We start from the raw sequence: 19,804 nt of genomic DNA on the forward strand, positions 1-19,804 counted from the left end.
TGAACACAGCATACGTAAAATTATTAGAAGCACAATTTAGACTCTTACTAAAAAAAAAAAGACGAATATTTGTACTACTTGAATAAAATGCATTAAAATTTTTGTTCTTCCTTAAAACTAAAATATATTGGAAATAACATTGTACAGCCTATGCTCAAGAAATGAATGTATATCAGCGCTGTGACCTATATTATCTTTAATTAAAGGGCCCATATTACACTATTTTCTGATCTATGTTATCATAAGGTACTAGAAAGGAACTAGAAAACTACCACTTCATGATATCACAAGGTGGAGCAGAGCATTTTGAGCTTTGGAGATGTAGGCAGACTAATAATAAATGGTTATTCAAACATCTGTGAATGGAGAAAAAAAAAAAAAGAAACAAAAAGAGTCAAGAGTCAAGTTAGCATGATATATGACCGTTAGGATATGTTTTGTTTATGGGCGTGTCCTTCCCGTAACCACGCCCTACTCCCGTGACGCAGTCCGTAGCCACGCCCCCCGCTGGCGTCTCCTCTTCAGCAACAGGTTCTTCATTCAGTCCGCTCCGATCCACGCTTTGGGATTTAGCGGATTTTTCTGTCAAAAGGTCAACGTGGGATAAGAAGATGCCATTTCCCGACGTCCTCCTTGAGTTTTTAGCGGCAATCGAACAAGTTGAGTGCGGTAATTACGCGCTGGTTACTTCGTCGTTGGAGGAGAAACTTTTATTTGGATTTTATCAGGAACAGTGATTTGGGAATTGGAAAATATCGACTTCGAATATTTTAGCTGAAACGGATTAATCGTGTCAAAACAAAACGATTTTCTCCCTTTTTTTTTTTTTTTTTTATCTTTTGACAGTTTTTCGTGCGTACTTTGTCGTGCCACGTTATCCAAAGATAAACACTTTTACGCGTAAGGAGAGGATGCTAACTTCTAACCACGAGGGCACTTTTCTTATTTTTGTAATGTTTAAATGAACAAAAGAAAGCAATGATGATTTCGGAGGAGAGAAGCAGTCCCGTGAATAATAAACAAAGTCTGAACCTCTCCGTGGGTTTGCTCATCCGCTCCCCAAAGAGACGCCTCGCCAAACTGGGACGAAAACCCAGCAATGGTTCCATGCAGTAAGTACCTGATGTATATAGGCTTTATTAAAGGTTCACTGTGTAACTTTTCTGCTAGGTTGTCTGCCACAACATTGTTTCCATGGAGATATTATTGCTTTGCCTGAACGGTTTCACAATATGGCATTAAACTCTTCTATATTGCTACTTAAAAATACATGCATTGCTTCATGAGTGAGCTCACCCCTCCACAGATCTGACCTATAACTTGGCCTAGAAGCATTATTGGCTTGTCTCCATGAAAATAGATAAGTGTAATGCCATAATGTGGGACATTCTAGACTAAGTAATAATTTCCATGAATAGAAGCAGGTGGCCGACCCTCCTCCAGAAAGTTACACAGTGCAGTAATAGTTTTCATAAGCTAAAATGCTCATTATGTACTTTCAAATGGGGGCAAGAGCCAGATTTGTATGTTAATTACATTGTACTTTAGCATGAAATATCCAAAAGGTAAATTTACAAATGTTGTTTGTCTTACTGACCCAATAATTCACTGAGTTACAACAAAAATCTGCATTCTAACAATATTCATTTTAACTACTACACTCATCTGTTAAGTATTATTGGCCGATAGAATATTGTGATGTCATCTGAAACACAACAATAGGAAAACTCACCCCAACAACTTCATTTAAATGTTTTATTTGTAATATATGGTTTATTGAAGAAGCATAGTTAGGTGCACTATGTAATTTTTTTGGTCTGGACTTCGCCACCCTCCTGTCTCCGTGGAAGTGTTACTTGTTTTGCCTGAAATGTTCCACGTATGTCATTCAACTTCTCTGTCATATATTTATTCAATTACAGGTGGTTTTATTGCTTAAAACCTTGAAAAAATTAAATTTTTATTGTATGCCGGGATCACCTCACCATAAATCTGACCTGTAACTTGGCCTGTTGTCCCCATGGAGACATAAATAAGTGAAATGTAAATAAGTAAATAAGTGAAATGCCGGACTGTGGAATATTCTTGGCAAAGCAATAACTTCTGTATGGAGATTTGCAGATAATGGACCATCCACCAGAAAAGTTACGCATTGCACCTTTATGAAAATGAGACTACAGTATATAAAATAAGTCTTTCAATTGTAGATTTGTTTGTATTTAGTGTAAACTGTACAAGGAAACAAGTGGAAAGAGACCACACAACCTTTCTGGTTGTAAATCACATTGCAATATAAACAGAATACTGAATACTTGCTCTAAAATGTATTTTGTGACACATTCTGATACAACGCCCAATCAGAGTACTGTATTCTAAATACTGGGAATACTTTTACATTAAGTCGCATTGTGTCATAGTGTAAAAAAAAATCTGACAAATAATTAGAGATGAAAAATCACACATGCACACTCTGCTAGAGCTGTGTTCTCTTTTTCTCACTAATACTGTGCAGTTTAAAGGTGCACTGCGTAACATTTCTAGTGGAGGGTTCGTCACCTGTTTGTCTCCATGGAGATGTTATCACTTTGTCTAGAATGTTCCGCAGTATAGATTAAACCTGTCTATCACGGGGAAGACAAGCGGGTTACAGCACTACGCTACATTACAATTCAGATTTGTGAAGAGGAATTTTTGTGTTTTTGAGCAACAGAAACACCTGTAATGAATAAATACTAGATGTTAATGTCATACTATGGAACATTTCAGGGAATGGAGTAACATCTCCATGGAGACAAGCAGGTGTAGCGAACCCTCCACCAGAAAAGTTGAGCAGTGCACCTTTAAAGCCAAAATTGCGTGATGAAGTAATGTCATGGATTCCTTTAATTTTAGAAAAGTAATTGTAATCTGAATGAGAAAGTGAGAAAATGTGTAAGAAACTGGGATACAGGTACTTAAAATGATTATTCAGAATATCTGTTTTCAGTACATGTATTCAGTTACTCCCCTACACTGATTATTAGGGATGTAACAATATCCAAATCTCTTGATACAATATTTTTACGATATGCATGTCAAGGTCCGATATTTTTAGGCTCTATTCTATTCACACTTACCGGAAGACATTTGGAAACATGCGGATGACTTCTTCCGGTGCAATTCCCAACACTGGGCATGTGATAAAACCGTGGATTCAGCAGCAGCGTCTTCCCAACCTGCCAAAGCTTTCCATGTGGGACGTGACTCTAATCACATCATCAATGTCACTTACAGACAGCTGGTTGGAACTGTTGATCTGATGAACATTAAGGATTGCTACAATGGCATCTTTTTAGAAATGATTAAGTTAGACAAATTATAATACACAAATTAATAGGAAATTTATAAAAGGAAAAATAGAACAAATACAGTTTCTTCTAAAAATGAGCCATTTTCTCAGTTTTCCTTAGATTTTGTCAGAGTTACTATCAATAACAGAGCCCAAAAAAGTCGTCACCCGCATGTTTCCGAACGTCTGCCGGTTTTGTGACATAAGCGCAAAGAGCCCATTGTGATCATTTGTGGAGGCTACTAAAATTCCCCTTTTAAACTGCCTTAAAATTGTCTTTTGCTTATGTCATAATCCAAAAAAGAATTAAGATTTAAAAGTGTTTAGTACAGTTATTTCATCATGGCAGGTCTGCACTAGGATGGAGCAAAGGATCATGGTCTATGTAGTTCCCTCTGTTTTTTTTTTTTTAGCTATGTTGCTGCATCATAACTTGCACGATATTATTGTGAGACTTTTTGACGATAGGTATCAGATTTTTCGGTTATTGTTACATCCCTATTGATTATAGGCCTTCATTCTTGCCTTTTTACTGTTGGTTGAGTTAAAATAAATTGTCTAAAAGGATCAACAATGTGGGGTGAACTTTTAGCTACCAGTAGTGTCCCTTATTTTGAAATATAATCCAAAACAGAGTGCAATTAAACTGTATTTCAGGCAACTCTATGTTTAATCTGATGACACAGAATCTTGTGCAATTAATCCTTTTCTGATGGTGGGGAACTCATAATCGTTTAAACCAGCAATTAAACATTTCACAATATAACTTCATAATAACTAAATCCATTATGGGGTAATTAACTTGAGCCTGAGTTTCCAAACCTTAAGTCACTTGTGTTACACTGCACCTGTCAGATTATAATATTTAATTTAATTTCTAGCAGTAGATTTTTTTTACTTTTTACTGTAAACCGAAAACATAAAATTGAAATCTGATTAAAGTGGGACTAATCTTTGCCCAAAAACCCAACAAATCTGATGTAAAAATGTTATGATTTTTATATTTTTTATGGAAATTTTATGGAAATAGAAGAGCAATGAAAGAAAGCAAAGAAGTGGTAATGTTTTTGTTTATACAATCATGAAAATTGAACAAATTATATTAAAGAAAAAGACGTTTGCAATGATTTGTACTAAAGGGAAACGTTATTTTGTGAACTTTGCTTAATTTTAATTGAATTTGGGCAGTATTCACGGAAAAATCTGTATCAGACCAACCTTAAAAATATCTGATGTTTTGTTCCTGTGTCACATTCCTTCTTTCATTCTCCCTCTCTCTTCCTTATCTCTTTGCAACTCTGTCTTTCTTCTTTTTTCCCTCCCTTTCTTTTCTCCTCTCTCCCCCTCTCTCCATCTTTCTGTCCCTCTTTCTGTCCTCTCCCTGCCTCTCTCCCCCTCTCCCTCTCCCTGCCTCTCTCCTACTCTCTCTCTCCTTCTCCCTCTCTCTCCCTCTCTCTCCTTCCCTACATTCCTCTTTCTCATATCAACTCTCTCTCTTTCTCCCTCTCTCTCTTCCCTCCCTCTCATACACACACTTTCTCTCTCTTTCTCTTCTTCCGTCTCTTTCTCTCCTTCCCTCTCTTTCTGCTCCCCTCCGTCTTTCTTTTCCTCTCTTTCTCTGTCCTTCCCTACATCCCTTTCTCTCTTACTTTCTCTTTCTCTCTTTTTCTCTCTCCCTCCCACTCTCCTTCGCTTCCTCTCTCTTTTCTCCCTACCTCCCTCTCCCTCTCTCTCTCCTTCCCTACATTCCACTTTCTCATACTCACTCTTACTCTCTTTTTCTCTCTCACTTTCCTTCCCTCCCTCTCTCTCTCTGTCCCTACATTACTCTGTCTCATACTCATACTTTCTCTCTTTTTATCTCCCTCTCTCCTTCCCTACATCCCTCTCTCTCATTTACTCTGTCTCCTTCTCTCCCTTCTCTAGATCCACCCAGTCTGACAGCACCGTTCGCTCCTCGGAGAGCGTGGGGGTCCGGCAGCCCGCCAAAAGCAAAATCCGTCGCCATAACAACCGCCTCTCCAGCGTCTTCGGCCACAGCCCAAACCTGCGGGACTCCAGGGCAGCTCGCCGGGGCAACCTGACGGACAGTGGCAGCCTCGGCGGGGACCTGCACGCCAACGACGACCCCTCCGAACTGTCCCATCAGAAATCGGCGCCGGGGATTTTGAAGATTTTTGGCAGCGACATTTGTCAAGGGACCAACTACAAAAGTGTGCTGGCCACGATTCAGTCAGAGGCGAAGGAGCTCGTGAAAGAGGCACTGGAGAGGTGAGAGATCTGGCAACCTGACAACGCCATAATTCAGGGTTTCTCACAATGGAGACTCAGTGCGGACAATGCAAACCACTTACGATGTTATTGTGAAGGAATCTGTTCAAAGTATTTGGTTTCAAGAGCTCAGCGCTACTTTAAAGCCTTGAAGGTTAAAGGGACAGTCTGGAATTTTGGACATAGGGCCTCATTTCCTTGTGAGCCAGAGTGTTGGAGACGAGTGGAGACACTTTTTTAAATATTCCATGCAGTCCTTGTATTTGCAGAGGTCACTGGTGCTAGGCTAGTGCATGTCAATGGCCATAGTTAGCCTGACACTAAAAACAGTCTTACCCACTCCACGAAACACCCGAAGCAAATCTATTATTACTCCAGACTGTCCATGTGAACGTCTGTGTCAATAGAATAGTTTTTGAAATAAAACTAACCTTGCATCACATGAATCCTTGCATGTTGAGGGACTATTTTCTCATATATCAGTCCGCTGCTGCCAAGATTTCTATCAGAAAGTACAAATCACTGCTGCTGCTCACACATAAATCCTTCAAATGCAAGTCTGGTTTTACTTCTAAAATTATTCTATCAACACGGACATTTACATCGACAGTCTGGCATTATAATAGATTTGCTTCGGGTGTTTTGTGGAGTGGGTAAGACTGTTTTTAGTGGCAGGATATCTATGGCCATTGACATGCACTAGCCTAGCATGATCCTGATAACACTTTATATAAGATGCAGACAATACACAGCTGACTTTGTTTGACTTCAAAGCAAGTTTTTGTCAAATACATGAGAAACAAATCTGGTACAGGGTATTTAATGTTAAAAGTTTGCAGGAGGAGAATTGAACAAAAAATAAACTCACAGGTTTAAACTCTTAAAAGAAAAAAAAATCAAGATTCAGTTCACAGTGCATATTTTAAACATGGACTGGGACTTAAAAAGACTGAGGCCCCGTTTACACGTACATGGGTATTTTTAAAAACAGATATATTTCTCTTCGTTTGTACCCATCTTTTACACGCAAATGGCGAAATCTGAAAACAAATCTTTCTAAAAACTCCGGCTAGAGTGGAGATTCCGGAAAACTACGGTTTCATGTTTGCGTGTAAAGTGAGATAAACTGAGTTTTAGGAGCTGACTCACCAAAAGTGCAACCAATGTTTAACTTTTGCTCTGATGATGATGATGGAGCATTCAGAGCAGCAGTCGCATTTCTTCTGGTGCAAATACTTTTCATGTGTTTGCATTTGCACACACAGCTGATGTTTAATATCCATGACCAGTGACCAATGAGGCTCGGATTTCAGCAATTTTGACACTTTTTTAACATATCTGTGGAGAAGCGAACCCACTCAGTACTGCACGTTTTTCAAAGTATTTTTGAGTAATACTTTCAACTGTAATGAAGTAAATGCTATGTTTGAATCTAATCCAGGTGCCGCCAAGAGGCTTGGTGTAGTTCTGATGGCGCTCAATGGCGAATTTATGTGGGTTGATATAAATGAAAACTTTTTTTGAAAACAATGCTATGTGCACAATGTTATTTTGGAAAATGGAGGGAAATATTCGTTTCTCAACATACCCGGCTATGTGTAAACGTAGCCTGATATATTGACTGTAAACCCACAAGAATGTGTTGGATTTCAGAACATGCTAGTAGAGTTGTTCTTTCCAACCTGCTGCTCTGTGGGGATTGTATCGCTTTTGCTTGGAATGTTACACAGTATGGTATTAAATTGTCTATCTTCATGGAGACAAGCAGCTGACACCACCATGTCAAGTTACAGGTTAGATCTGTGGAGAGGCGTCACCACTCACTGTATTAAAGCATGTTTTTCAAGGTATTTGTGAGCGATATAAACACCTTGAGTAGAATACATTTTAAATATAAGTGTAATGCTATACCATGGAATATTCTGTAAAAGGCAATAGCATCTCTATGGAAACAAGCAGGTGACAGACTCCTCACCAGAAGAGTTACGTAGTCCACCTTCAATTATAATCCTCATGTTCAGGTACTGTCTGGAGAAGGAGGAGCCCGGGGACTACGTGCTGTGTGACGTGATTGGCCGGACCGTGGAGAACCACTGGAAGAGGGAGTGTTTCCGTGTGGTTGGCGACGCGGAGAAGCCCCTCCTCCTGCAGTCGCTATGGAAACCCAAAGATGGCTTCTCCAGGCGCTTTGAGATCCAGCGCAGAGCCAGTGTGGAGGAGCAGAGCCTGAAGAACAGAGACACAGTGACCGCAGGTGAGGGCGAGTTTTGGCTGATGGGGCCTGGAGACAGTTTGGCGCAGTTGATATGTTTGTTTTGGGATGCGTCGATCCAGCTTTTTCAGTTCCGATATCGATTTCGATACTATAGATTTAAAGATCTCATATTGCCCTTTTTTGTAATTTATGTTATAACGTAGTTTCACATCACAAACAAAAGTGGAGTTGTGTTTTGTTTCATTCACACATGTTTAACACACAAACCCTGCAGATTTAGGCTGAGCTCTTCTCTCAAACAGAAAACACTCAGTTCCACCTTGTGATGTCATGTGGGAATACAGGAAGTACTTTACTGTATTTTAAAACTCCATACACCTTCACTAGAATCACTTGGATAATTTCAGCCCAGGAATTGCCAATCTTTGCTTAACTAAACGTAAAAAGTAGCTGTTAACTTGAAAAAATCATGACATCACGAGGTGGAACAGAGCATTCTGAGCTATAATAAAGGATTACTGAAATGTGTGAATGAAACAAAACACAACTCAAGGTCTGTTTTTGATGAGGTAACAACATTATAACATGACTTAGAAGCTCATAAGAGTCAAGTTTGTGTTATATAGGACCTTTAACATTAAGGTTTGTGTTCCAGAGCTTCAGGGCAACTTCAGAAAAGTCCCAGTCTGCATTAGATGTTATTATTACTTCGAAAAGGCTTCAAAAATATTCTCCAGAACTGTCAGTGCTATCAGTGAGTGTAGCATCCCTGTTACCAATCACTCAGTGTGGACCGCAGAGACACAGAGACACTCGGGGGGGAGTCCTGATCCTCAGCTCCTGTTGCAGCCCAACAGCCTCCATTGTTCTGCTTATCACAGAGAGATGGGACAGAACACAGGGGAGAGGGGAAGAAAGAGGGAGAGAAAGAGAGGAGGAGAAACAGGGAGAGAGAGGAGGAGAGGGAAAGAGAGGGGGGGAGGAGGAAAGGAGGGTGAGAGACAGGGAGGGAAAGGAAGATGAGGGGACGAAGAGAGAGAGAGATGGGGAGAGAAATAGGGAGAGGGAGAGGAGAAAAGGAGGAGAGAGAGAGGGAGAGGAGGAAAGGAAGAGAGAGAGGGGAAGAGAAAGAGGGGGGAGAGATGCGAAGACGGGTCGGGGAAGAGAGAACGAGAGTGAAGACGGGAGAGAGGGAGAGAAGGAGAGAAAGAGGTGGAGGAAAAGAGAGGGGTAGGGGAAGAGATAGCGAGAGGGGAAGAGAAAGAGGGGGAGAGATGGAGTGCGGGTAGGGGAAGAGAGAGAGAGGAAGAGGGAGAGAGAGGAGGAGAGGAAGAGAAAGAAAGAGAGGGGGAGAGGAGGAGAAGAGGAGAGAGTGTCTGATTGACAAAAAACACAGTGAGAGACTGGAGAGAGAGAGACTGTCCCAAATCTTATCTTCGGTCTCTTAGTCTCTGCAGCTCTGGACAGCATCAAGGCTCCACTGATGTCTTTTATTGACATGTTTTTGACATTTTCAGTGTTTGATTTTCTAACATTCTGTTGGTTAAATCAATACATGAATACATGAAGCCTTGCAAGGAGACCAGAGTTGTGATTTGGGGCTCTACAGAAAAATTACATTAAATTGAGTAACTCTGCACAGGTCTGGTACAGATGCTGATATTACTTTTTGGGTTGTCAAAAAATCTAAATTTGATACTAGTTGACACAACAAAATTAGAACAAAATGTGACAATTTTAGAATAATTTTAGAATGGTCTATATTAGAAAAAAAAATAAAAAATCACCATACTTTTCCTCATATTGATCACTTACGATTTGTAAAATTTGTTTTGGTTTTGTTTCACGTAAACAAAAAGGCATTTAATATTAATTTCTTGTCCAAATACAGACTTTTAAGCATTGATCAAACACAAATAACTGTCAGATTTTTTCCTCCAAATTCTGAACTCCAAACCATGTTTTTCCATCTGAGAATTGGCTGTAGACTTCTCCATTAAAAAGACTAATCATAACCAGAATGAAAGCACTAGCTATAATATTTAAAAAAACAACTGTTTTATCTACATTCTATTGTCTAAAAGAAGAGCTTTTTATGATCATTGCAGTATGAAAATCAGTTAGTCCTGCAAAACAACTCCTGCTCATTGAAAAAAAACTAAACAAATGATAAATTTTTCCTTGTTTGGATTCAGTAGACCCATATTTTTAAGCACTTTTACTTAAGTTTTTACTATATTATTTAATGCACAGGTGTCAAACATGCGGCCCGGGGGCCAGATCCGGCCCTCCAAGACCTTTAATCTGGCCCTCGGCTGATTTTCTACTAAAATATTTTAATTCTATTTTTTATTAAAATATTTATATAAAATATTGTTAATTTTCTGCGATGCTGAGCATTGCAGCATCTCCAGCGTCTCTGTGCGTGGCCCCTCCCACCAGAGCAGCACAAATGAAGACTTGTCTCTTTCCAAACTCTCTTAAAGGACGATCGTTTTGACTGTTGACAATGACACCCTCATCAGCAAAATGTCTAAAATGAGAAAAGCGGAGCTGAGTGCAGGATTTACCAAGAAAAATGTACTTATTCCTATTTATACAAGTTAATGTTAAACAAGTTCATGTTAAAACATTGTGTTGAAATTGTATTTTTCTTAAAGTTTCAGGTTGTTCATAACATTATAATATTTTGTAAAAGAAAGAGTTCATCAGTTAAAAAAAAAATCTGTAATAGATTTGTGTTTCTCTGCACAAATATTTGAACTTATTGTTATTTTTGGGGTTTATATGACATGAGTTTTCTGATCCGGCCCCTTTGAATCAAAGTCGGTTGGATGTGGCCCCCGGACCAAAATGAGTTTGACACCCCTGATTTAATGTGTTCCCACTATTGTTACATCAGTTTCGATCAGTGTATAAGTGCACTGATTTTAGTATCATCAAACACAACTTCCTGAACATTGAGGAAAAAAAAATATTTGAGCAACTTTTTCTCATTTGGATTCATTAGACCCATTCCTGACAAGTTCCTCTGTATTTTGTAAACACGTTTCCTTGAGGTTTTTCTATATTTTGTGAACTGTTCCCACCTTGTTGTGTCAGTCAGTGTAAAAGTTCACAGTACCCACATTACAGTATCATTTTCAGTATCACAATTTTCTGATAATTGAAAAAAAAAAACTACATATTTGAGTAATTTTTCCTCATTTGAGTTTTTTTCTATATTATTTGATCTGTTCCCACTTTTGTTGTGTCAGTTTTGGTCAGTGTAAAAGTTCCCAGATTTCAGTAATTTCAATACTTTTTCCTCTCTTGGATTCATTAGACCCAGTTTGACAAATTCCCATATATTTAGTGAGTATTTTTACTTGAGTTTTTTTTCTACTAGTACATGATTTGAAGTGTTCCCATCTTTGTTGTGTAAGATTTGGTCAGTGTAAAAGTTCACAAATTTTACTATCATGAAACACAACTTTTTTCATCATTAAAAATATAATAATAATTCAGTCATTTTTTCCTTATTTGGATTCATTAGACCCATCCCAGATTACAAATTTGCCAAGTATTTTGTGAGCACCTTTACTTAGTTTTGACCTTGTTGTGTCCGTTGTGGTCAGTGTAAAAGTTCACTGTAACCACATTTTAGTGTCATGAAACACACAACAACAACAAAAATTACATCCTTTGACAAACTCCCACATATTTCTACTTCTACTTGAGTTTTCTCTGTGTTATTTGAAGCGTTCCCACCTTTGTTGTGTCAGATTTGGTCAGTGTAAAAGTTCCCAGTGCTGATAAGAGCCTGTGTGACTGTGAGTGTGTGACTGAGGGACATTCCTGAGCATAAAGCCGCAGAGCCCAGTGTGGTCTCTCACTTCACTGTGGAACTGATACGCTGCAGATCTGTATGGGGAAGTAGTAGTAATTGGAGTTGTACAGTGAGTGTGACTGCATTAGTTATTTGTTTAAAGGTTCTGTATTACGCAAGACTGATTCTTGTGAGCTTTAAGAATCCATGTATCATTCGTTCATTCGTTTTTCAATATAAAGCCAAAATAAGAAAATGAAAAAACTACAGTTTTCTTCATTATTTGTCTCTTAAACCGAAGTGAAAAAATGGATAACGATTAGTTTTTTCAGTTTTCAATTTTGTGTTTAAACGAATAATGGAAAAAACGGATAATGGGTGTTTCCCGTTTCCGTGACTTAAACTGCAATGCCGGACTTTTGCACCACATACGGATTGAACCAGGACTAAACCAGAACTAAACCAGGACTAAACCAGGACTAAACCAGAATTAAACCAGGACTAAACCAGAACTAAACCAGGACTAAACCGTTTTCTGGTCCCGTCTGGCCCTGGTCTCAGTCCCGGTCTGGTCCTGGTCGCTGTCCCGGTCTGGTCCTGGTCGCTGTCCCTGTCTCAGTCCTGGTCCTCGTCCCGGACTCAGTCCTGGTCTGGTCCCGGTCTAAGTCTTGGTCTCAGTCCTGGTCTGGTTCCGGTCTCGTCTTGGACCTGGTCCAGTCCTGGTTCAGTCTGTATGCGGCACAAAAGTCTGGCATCGCAGTTTAAGTCACGAAAACGGGAAATGGCCGTTATCCGTTTTTTCCATTGTTCATTTAAACACAAAATTGAAAACTGAAAAACAAATCGTTATCCTTTTTTTTTTTTCATTTTGGGTTGGAGACAAATAATGAAGACAACAGTTGTTGTCATGTTTGAATGTTGTTACTGCCTCAAAAACATACCTGGATTTGTGTTTTGTTTCATTCACACATGCTTGAGTTGCCTTTTATCATTAGTCTGTCTGCATCTCCAAAGCTCAAAATGCTCTGTTGCAAATTGTGATGTCATGAAGCTACTTTTAGTTCAGTAGAGATTGGCAATTACAGGACTGAAAATATCCACGATTCTAATATTTAATGATGATTGTAACATTTAAGCACTTCCTGTATTACCGCATGACATCACAAGGTGGAACAGAGTGTTTTCAGTTTGAGAGAAGAACCCAACTATGCAGGATTTGTGTGTTAAACGTGTGAATGAAGCAAAGCACAGCTCCAGGTCTGTTTGCGCTGAGGAAACAACATATGTCCTCTTTAAAAATCAAGTTCTGTTTCTAGCTGTGACCAGTCAAATAAGAGATTGTATTTATCATTCACGCGGACACATAGAAAGTCCCGTAATGCACTTTGCCTCCTCTGTTTCCTCTACTTCCTCCTGGTTTGTTACATTTGACTTGCAGCCAGAGCTTTGGACTGCTGCTGCTCAGATAAGTTTATGAGGCTTTTGGTGGGAACTTGGTCAGACGCCATGTTTTTTTGTATTCAGCTTTTAACTTTGGGCACTAATGGTACTTGAACATGCAGGAGTTAGATTACATTATACAGAGAGTGTGCTGAGAAACCTGGTGCATTGTGGGAAGTCACATGTTGTTTGCTTGTGTGAGTATGAGCTGTTTTCTCGAAGTGCCATGTGAGCTACGATAAGAGAAAAACTGTTAAGAGGAAAAAACTTGTGGGGTTAATTTTATGAATGATTCATATTTTGTGCAATAGTGGACAGTTAAACATGACATTAACTGGCATTTTCTGGGTCAGTGCATTTCTGAAATTATAAAAATGCAGTCAAATCATTCTTTTTTTTTTTTATTTGAGCAATTTTAGTCAATATTATCCATCCTCATATTGATCTTCCTTAATATCAAAAACATTTTATACATTTTATTTAAAAAATTTAATTGATTTAATACAGTTACATTCCCAGTATGTAACCTTTTTTTGCTGAAAATACAGGGTGTCCCAAAAAATTAGACATAATTTTAAAAGCAATTATTTTGAAAACTACTCAGTCCAACTCAATGATGATGTTGATGTTGGTCTGCCAGATCGTTTAACCCTACATAAGAAGTCGTCCTCTTTAAATTTTGGTACCAAGTCCAAATTTGTTTGCCAGTTGGTGAAGTTTTTCCAAATTTTGCATTGCACAGTCTTGGGTGATTGTGTGGGAGCAGATCCATAACGCAAAATGACTTCTCTTTGGGAGTGAACGGCATGACTCAACCTGAAAACAGAACAAAAATAAAACATTGAATTTAAAATCTTGATCTGTTTCTTTACATTCTGTGAAAATTTCAAGCTTATTTCAACAAAAATTTATGAAATTATTGGCCTGTGAAACTTTTTAGGACATCCTGTATAGTAAAATGAAAGTGTGTTTGTTAATTTTTCATTATGGATTGTTTGTTCGACTGAAAAACATAGAAAACAGTCCTTACGCTGACTGGGCTTTCATCTCCACAAACCTGACTCTTACTTGGTCTGGAGGAGCGACTGTATTTCCATGGAATCATGCAGTTGACATTCCACCCTATTGTCACTTTAAACTATGACAAAACAACAAGACTTCAGATCAGTGCCTTTCACAACAAAAATAGTCCCATTTGTTCCTCCAAAGTCTGAACTCTGCTCCAAACCTTTTGCTTTTACTAACAGGGGCGTGGCTCTGGACCTCTCCGTTAAAAAGACCCAGGCTGATCATTGTGAATTAGACATGACTGAACCAAAATGTTGATTAAAATTTGATTAACGGCCGGAGCCCTTCTTATGAAACAACTTGTCACGATACAAAAAACTTCAAACTTTCGATACTAAGGAATAGACTCGATATCCAATATTCTGATACCACAATGATAATAAAAACACTTTCTTTAGACAATAGAATGTAGTTTTCAAGATTAAATCATAGTACTTTCTTTTATATTCCCATGTGGTCTTATATCTGTGTAATTCCTCAGTGGTCCAGGTAGTTTCCAGACTAGTCTATGTGCTTTTATACTTGTTCTGATACAGCTCAAGATGATTCTAAAGCTCTTCAGGAAGATTCATTTCTGTCCTGTGAGTGTGCATGTGACTTTTGCATAAATAATTCTCAAAAGTCTAGTTTGGATATTAGTTTTAGTATTGATTCTGTTTTCTGATACTTTTGACAAACCCTCCTCTCTCCTCCTCAGGTCTAAATGCACAGGTCCGTAAGCTGCAGAAGACCAGGTCGCGCGTGGCCTCTCTGTTCGTGGATGGGAGCGGAGAAGGTGTAGACGGACTGGGTTTGTGGAGGAGTCTCAGCGACATGGACGTGTCGACCATGGGGAAAGAGGCGCTCCGAGCTCAACAGAGCCAAAACCAGAACCAGAACCAGCTCAGGGAGGAGCAGGAGGCGGAGGTCGACAAAGAGGAGCTGAGGCTGGGGCAGGAGAAGGAGGAGACGGAGAGCAGCGACGATAACACCACACAATACTCCATCCACCCGCCATTTGACTTCCCCTATTTTCTACTACTGCAGGGATACAACCACAGACAGGTAAACAGATCAAGATTATGTTCAAATATATTAGTTTTATATTGCTTTTTATTTTCTGATCTATGTTTTAATGTTGTTTCCTCATCAAAAACATAGCTGGGGTTGTCAGATGAAGAGAAGAGGTAGAGCGCTTTACTTGGTCATAAAAAAGTCAAAAAGTAGAGCTGCAGGTGCTCTACGAGGGGTAACTTGAACTATTATCAAAACCTAGCCCTTAGTAAAAAATATAAAGTTGGGCGAGGTACAAACCCGAGGCAAACTGACTGAATATATTAAAAGTCCTTTATTACATGGAGCGACGCCAACGTGTTTCGACCCGCAACATGGTCTTCGTCAGGGCATAAGGGTGAAACAGCCGTTATCTGTTTTTTCCATTATTAATTTAAATACAAAATTGAAAACTGAAAAAACAAATCGTTTTCTGTTTTTTCATTTTGGTTTTGGAGACAAATAATGGAGAAAATAGTGTTTTTTTCATTTTCTTATTTTTGGTTTTATATTGAAAAACGGATGAACGAATGAACGAACGGATTTTTAAGACATGTTTGAATGTTGTTACTGCCCCAAAAACACACCTGGAGTTGTGTTTTGTTTTATTCACACATGCTTGAGTAGCCCTTTATGATGAGTCCGTGTACATCTCCAAGGCTCAAAATGCTCTGTTGCAACTTGTGATGTCATGAAGCAGTAGTTTTCAAGTGAACAGCTACTTTTAGTTCAGTAGAGAAGGTGGAACAGAGTGTTTTCAGTTTGAGAGAAGAACCCAACTATGCAGGATTCGTGTGTTTAAATGTGTGAATGAAGCAAAACACAACTCCAGGTATGTTTGCGATGAGGAAACAACATATGTCCTCTTTAAAAATCAAGTTCTGTTTCTAGATGTGACCAGTCAAATAAGAGATTGTATTTATCATTCACGCGAATACATAGAAAGTCCCGTAATGCACTTTGCCTCCTCTGTTTCCTCTGCTGTCCTTTGTAGCTTGAACTATTATCAAAACGTAGCCCTTAGTAAAAAATATAAAGTTGGGCGAGGTACAAACCCGAGGCAAACTGACTGAATATATTAAAAGTCCTTTATTACATGGAGCGACGCCAACGTGTTTCGACATGCAAGATAGTCTTCGTCAGGGCATAAGGGTGAAACAGGACCCACAGGTGTCCTTAAAGACAATTACATATCAATCACATGACAAGATCACATGACTATAGGAAAAAGAAACAAACCATGGGGAAGTATAGGTGATGGACAGACCCACAAACAGCAACAAGACACACGTGGCATGTGGGAGATGGATAAAAATACAATAACACATTGGACCACACATTAAAACACCAAATACGTCAAGGAACTGTCAAGGTTTTATAAGTTTCAGAGGAACATGGACTAATCCAAATCTTAATTTCTGCCTGGATGCTGTGCGGCCTTTAATGTTATAAACCAAAAATAGTCTATCACCCCTTCTGATGTTTAGAGGGACTACCTCAATGTCCATGACTTTTAAGAGACTGACTTTGCACTGAGTGGAGGATTGAAATTGTAGAGCCACTGGGTAATTGGGTAGCCAGGCTGGCGCCACCTCGTGCCTCCACTCAATTTAATGTCTCTCCAGCGACTAGGTCAGGAATCAGAATACACTAGATGGTTCGCAAAAAGCCCGGAAGTGCAAGTTCAGGCACCAGCCAATCAGCGAAGAGCCATACATTCTGTGGTGGCAACGATTCCCGAGATCGAGGATTTAAAGCCGGAACAAAGAGAATGTTTGGTGAATTTTATCAAGGGGAAAGACGTTATTGCCCTTCTTCCTACGAGATTTGGGAAAAGCTTAATATACCAGTTAGCCTCGTTAACGGCGCGTTACATACGTCACGACCAAAAAGCAGAGATTGGTTAAATGATAAAAAGTACCTGTCTACCGTCTAGCGAACAAATTCTAACACTGCGAGGTCAGACGGTTTCTACGAAGTGAAACCGGCTGATCAGTCAGGCTGGTAATTGGGATTTTTAGTTTTAACTGCATTTTTATGTTCACAAAAGTGATCTTTACCTGGAGATGCGTTTTGTTTCATTCACATTAACCCTGCATATTTGTGTCTCTTATACAGAAAACACTCTGTTCCACCTTGTGATGTCATGTGGTAATAAAGGAAGTGCTCCACTGTGTTTTCAAACTCCATACACCTTCACTAGAATCATTTGGGTAATTTCAGCCCTTTCAAGATCATTTCCAATCTCTACTGAACAAAAGATAACAAAAGGTAACAAAAGGAGCTGTTAACTTGGAAACTATCGCTTCTTGACATCACAAGGTGGAAAAGAGCATTATTTTGAGCTTTGGAGACGTGTGAATGAAACAAAACACAACTCCAGGTATGTTTTTGAGGAGGTAACAAGATTATAACATGGCTTAAAGCTCTCAAGAGTCAGTTTCACGCAATGTAGGACCTTTAAAGTTGCAATAATTTTCTGGTAGAGTGACATCCACCTGCTTATCTCCATAAAACATTTTATTGCCGTACCTGGAATGTACCTGGAATATTTCACAGAATGGCATACATCTTCTCCATCTCTATTGAGACAAACGATGCCATACTGTGGAACATTAAAATTATGTTAAACAAGCGATAGACCTGTCATCTCATGGTTCATTGAGACTTTGTTGGTCGTGAGGATCAGATTATGTGTTAAACAGGAGGCGCAGGTGTTGGTGTCCGTCTTTACTCTAAGCTCCTTGTGTGGAGGCTAATTCCCCGTCAGAGACCAAGGCCGCGGTCAGACCACGGGACAACAAAAGAGACGCCATGTTGGAGTAATGACACCTACAAGTTACTCACATTCAAAATAAAACAATACGTCGATGGTGATCCAGCTTTTTCAGCTCCGATACTGATTCTGATACTAAGGATTTAAGTATCCACCCATATCCGATATCAATAAGTATATTACGATACTGAGTAGGGATGTAACAATAACTAAATATCGTGATATCGTATCATCAAAGTTCTCAAAATAATATCGTGGACCATCACAATATATTGAATTACAAGTCTCTTTGCTTAAATTAATAGTTATGGTGCAGCAATACCTAAATAAAGACAGAGGGAACTACATAGACCATGATCCTTTGCTCCATTTCAGTGCAGACTACAAGAAGAAATAACAGTTCTAAGCACTTTTAAGTCTTTGGATTAAGTCTTGTCAAGGCATTTTAAGAGGAAAATGTAGCATATTCACAGTTTTGTTTGCCTCCACAGAATATCGCAATAAATATCGTACCTTGAAAATATCGTACTGATAGATTTGGATATTGTTACATCCCTAATCGTGAGCCTCTCCACCAAATCGTGAGCTTTCCCACGTTATCGCAAAAAATATCGTACCGTGAGATTCATACCGTGACGTATCGTATCGTGAGACTTGGACATCATTACACCCCTAATTCTGAGGCAAGATACTTGGACAAAAATTGCGTATAATCGCTTAAAGGTGCATCATGTAACTTTTTTGTTTGTATGGATATGTCACTGCTCTTCTTGGAATGTTCCACAGTATGACATTAAACAGCTCTACCTTACGTTTATTCAATTACAGGAGGTTTTACTGCTTAAAAATACCTAGAAAAACATTCTGATTTTGAGCAGGGCCGCCTCTCCACAAATCTGACCTGTAACTTGGTCTGGTTTGGTCTCCATGAAGATAGAAAGATTTAATGACATACTGTGAAACATTCCAGACAAAGCAGTAACAGCTCCATGGAGAAAAGCATCTGATGGGCCCTTACACTATGCACGTTTAAAGTTTGAGACTGAAATCATGAAACCAAAGTATTGTGGTCTCTCTTTCTCTCTGCCCTGTTTTGTGTGGGGCAGAGTTGATTTCTGACAGAGCCCCCGAGTCTGTGGCTTTAGTCCGTTTCCAGGAACAGGAAGTGCTGTTTGTCTGAGCCGCTGCCGTGGAAACGCTGAGTGGGCAGGATCACGGTGACAGACAGACACTGCTCTAATCTGCACCGTGATACAGCCATGTGTGACAACGGGGCAAGTGACAACAAGCAGAGATACAGAAAGAAAACAATGACAACTCACAAGCGTGTAGTCAAATTCAACTGTGATTTAGTGTTTATGATACTGAAATTCCAAACTTGATTTCAGTAGTAAGGGATAGACTCACCTCAATAACGATTCTGATACCAAGATGTTCATGAAAAACACTCTTACTTTAGACAATAGAATGATATTTTCTGATTTATGTTAAAATGTCGTTTCCTCGTCACAAACATACCAGGAGTTGTGTTTTTTTGTTTCTTTCATGCATTTTTATCACACAAATCCTGCATATTTAGACTCTGAGTTCTTCTCTCCAACAGAAAACACTCTGTTCCACCTTGTGATGTCATGTGGTAATACAGAAAGTGCTCCACTGTGTTTTTAAACTCCTTCACTAGAATAAATTGGGTTATTTCTGTACTGGAATTGTCAATCTCTACTGAAGTAAAGGTAAAATGTAGCTGTTAAAATCGACCGCTTCGTGACATCACGAGGTGGAACAGAGCATAGGGTTACTCAAACATGTGTAAGTGAAACAAAACACAACTCTGGGTATGTTTTAGATGAGGTAACAGCATTCTAA

The 19,804-nt window shown here is 39.1% G+C and overlaps 1 protein-coding gene across 1 annotated transcript in view; it reads left to right on the plus strand.

The window, feature by feature from the left end:
- Positions 1–540: 540 nt before the first annotated feature.
- radil2a (Ras association and DIL domains 2a) overlaps positions 541–19,804 on the plus strand; it is a 70,889-nt gene continuing 51,625 nt past the window's right edge. The window contains exons 1-4 of the mRNA XM_055152624.1: positions 541–1,112; positions 5,255–5,599; positions 7,621–7,853; positions 14,828–15,174. Of these exons, the coding sequence (XP_055008599.1) occupies positions 979–1,112; positions 5,255–5,599; positions 7,621–7,853; positions 14,828–15,174 (1,059 nt within the window). The 5' untranslated portion in view covers positions 541–978. The remainder of the gene's footprint in view (positions 1,113–5,254; positions 5,600–7,620; positions 7,854–14,827; positions 15,175–19,804) is intronic.

The sequence above is a fragment of the Boleophthalmus pectinirostris genome, unplaced genomic scaffold (genome assembly GCF_026225935.1).
Source record: "Boleophthalmus pectinirostris isolate CB_2022bp ecotype Guang Dong unplaced genomic scaffold, ASM2622593v1 HiC_scaffold_17, whole genome shotgun sequence".
Taxonomy (NCBI): Eukaryota; Metazoa; Chordata; class Actinopteri; order Gobiiformes; family Gobiidae; genus Boleophthalmus; species Boleophthalmus pectinirostris.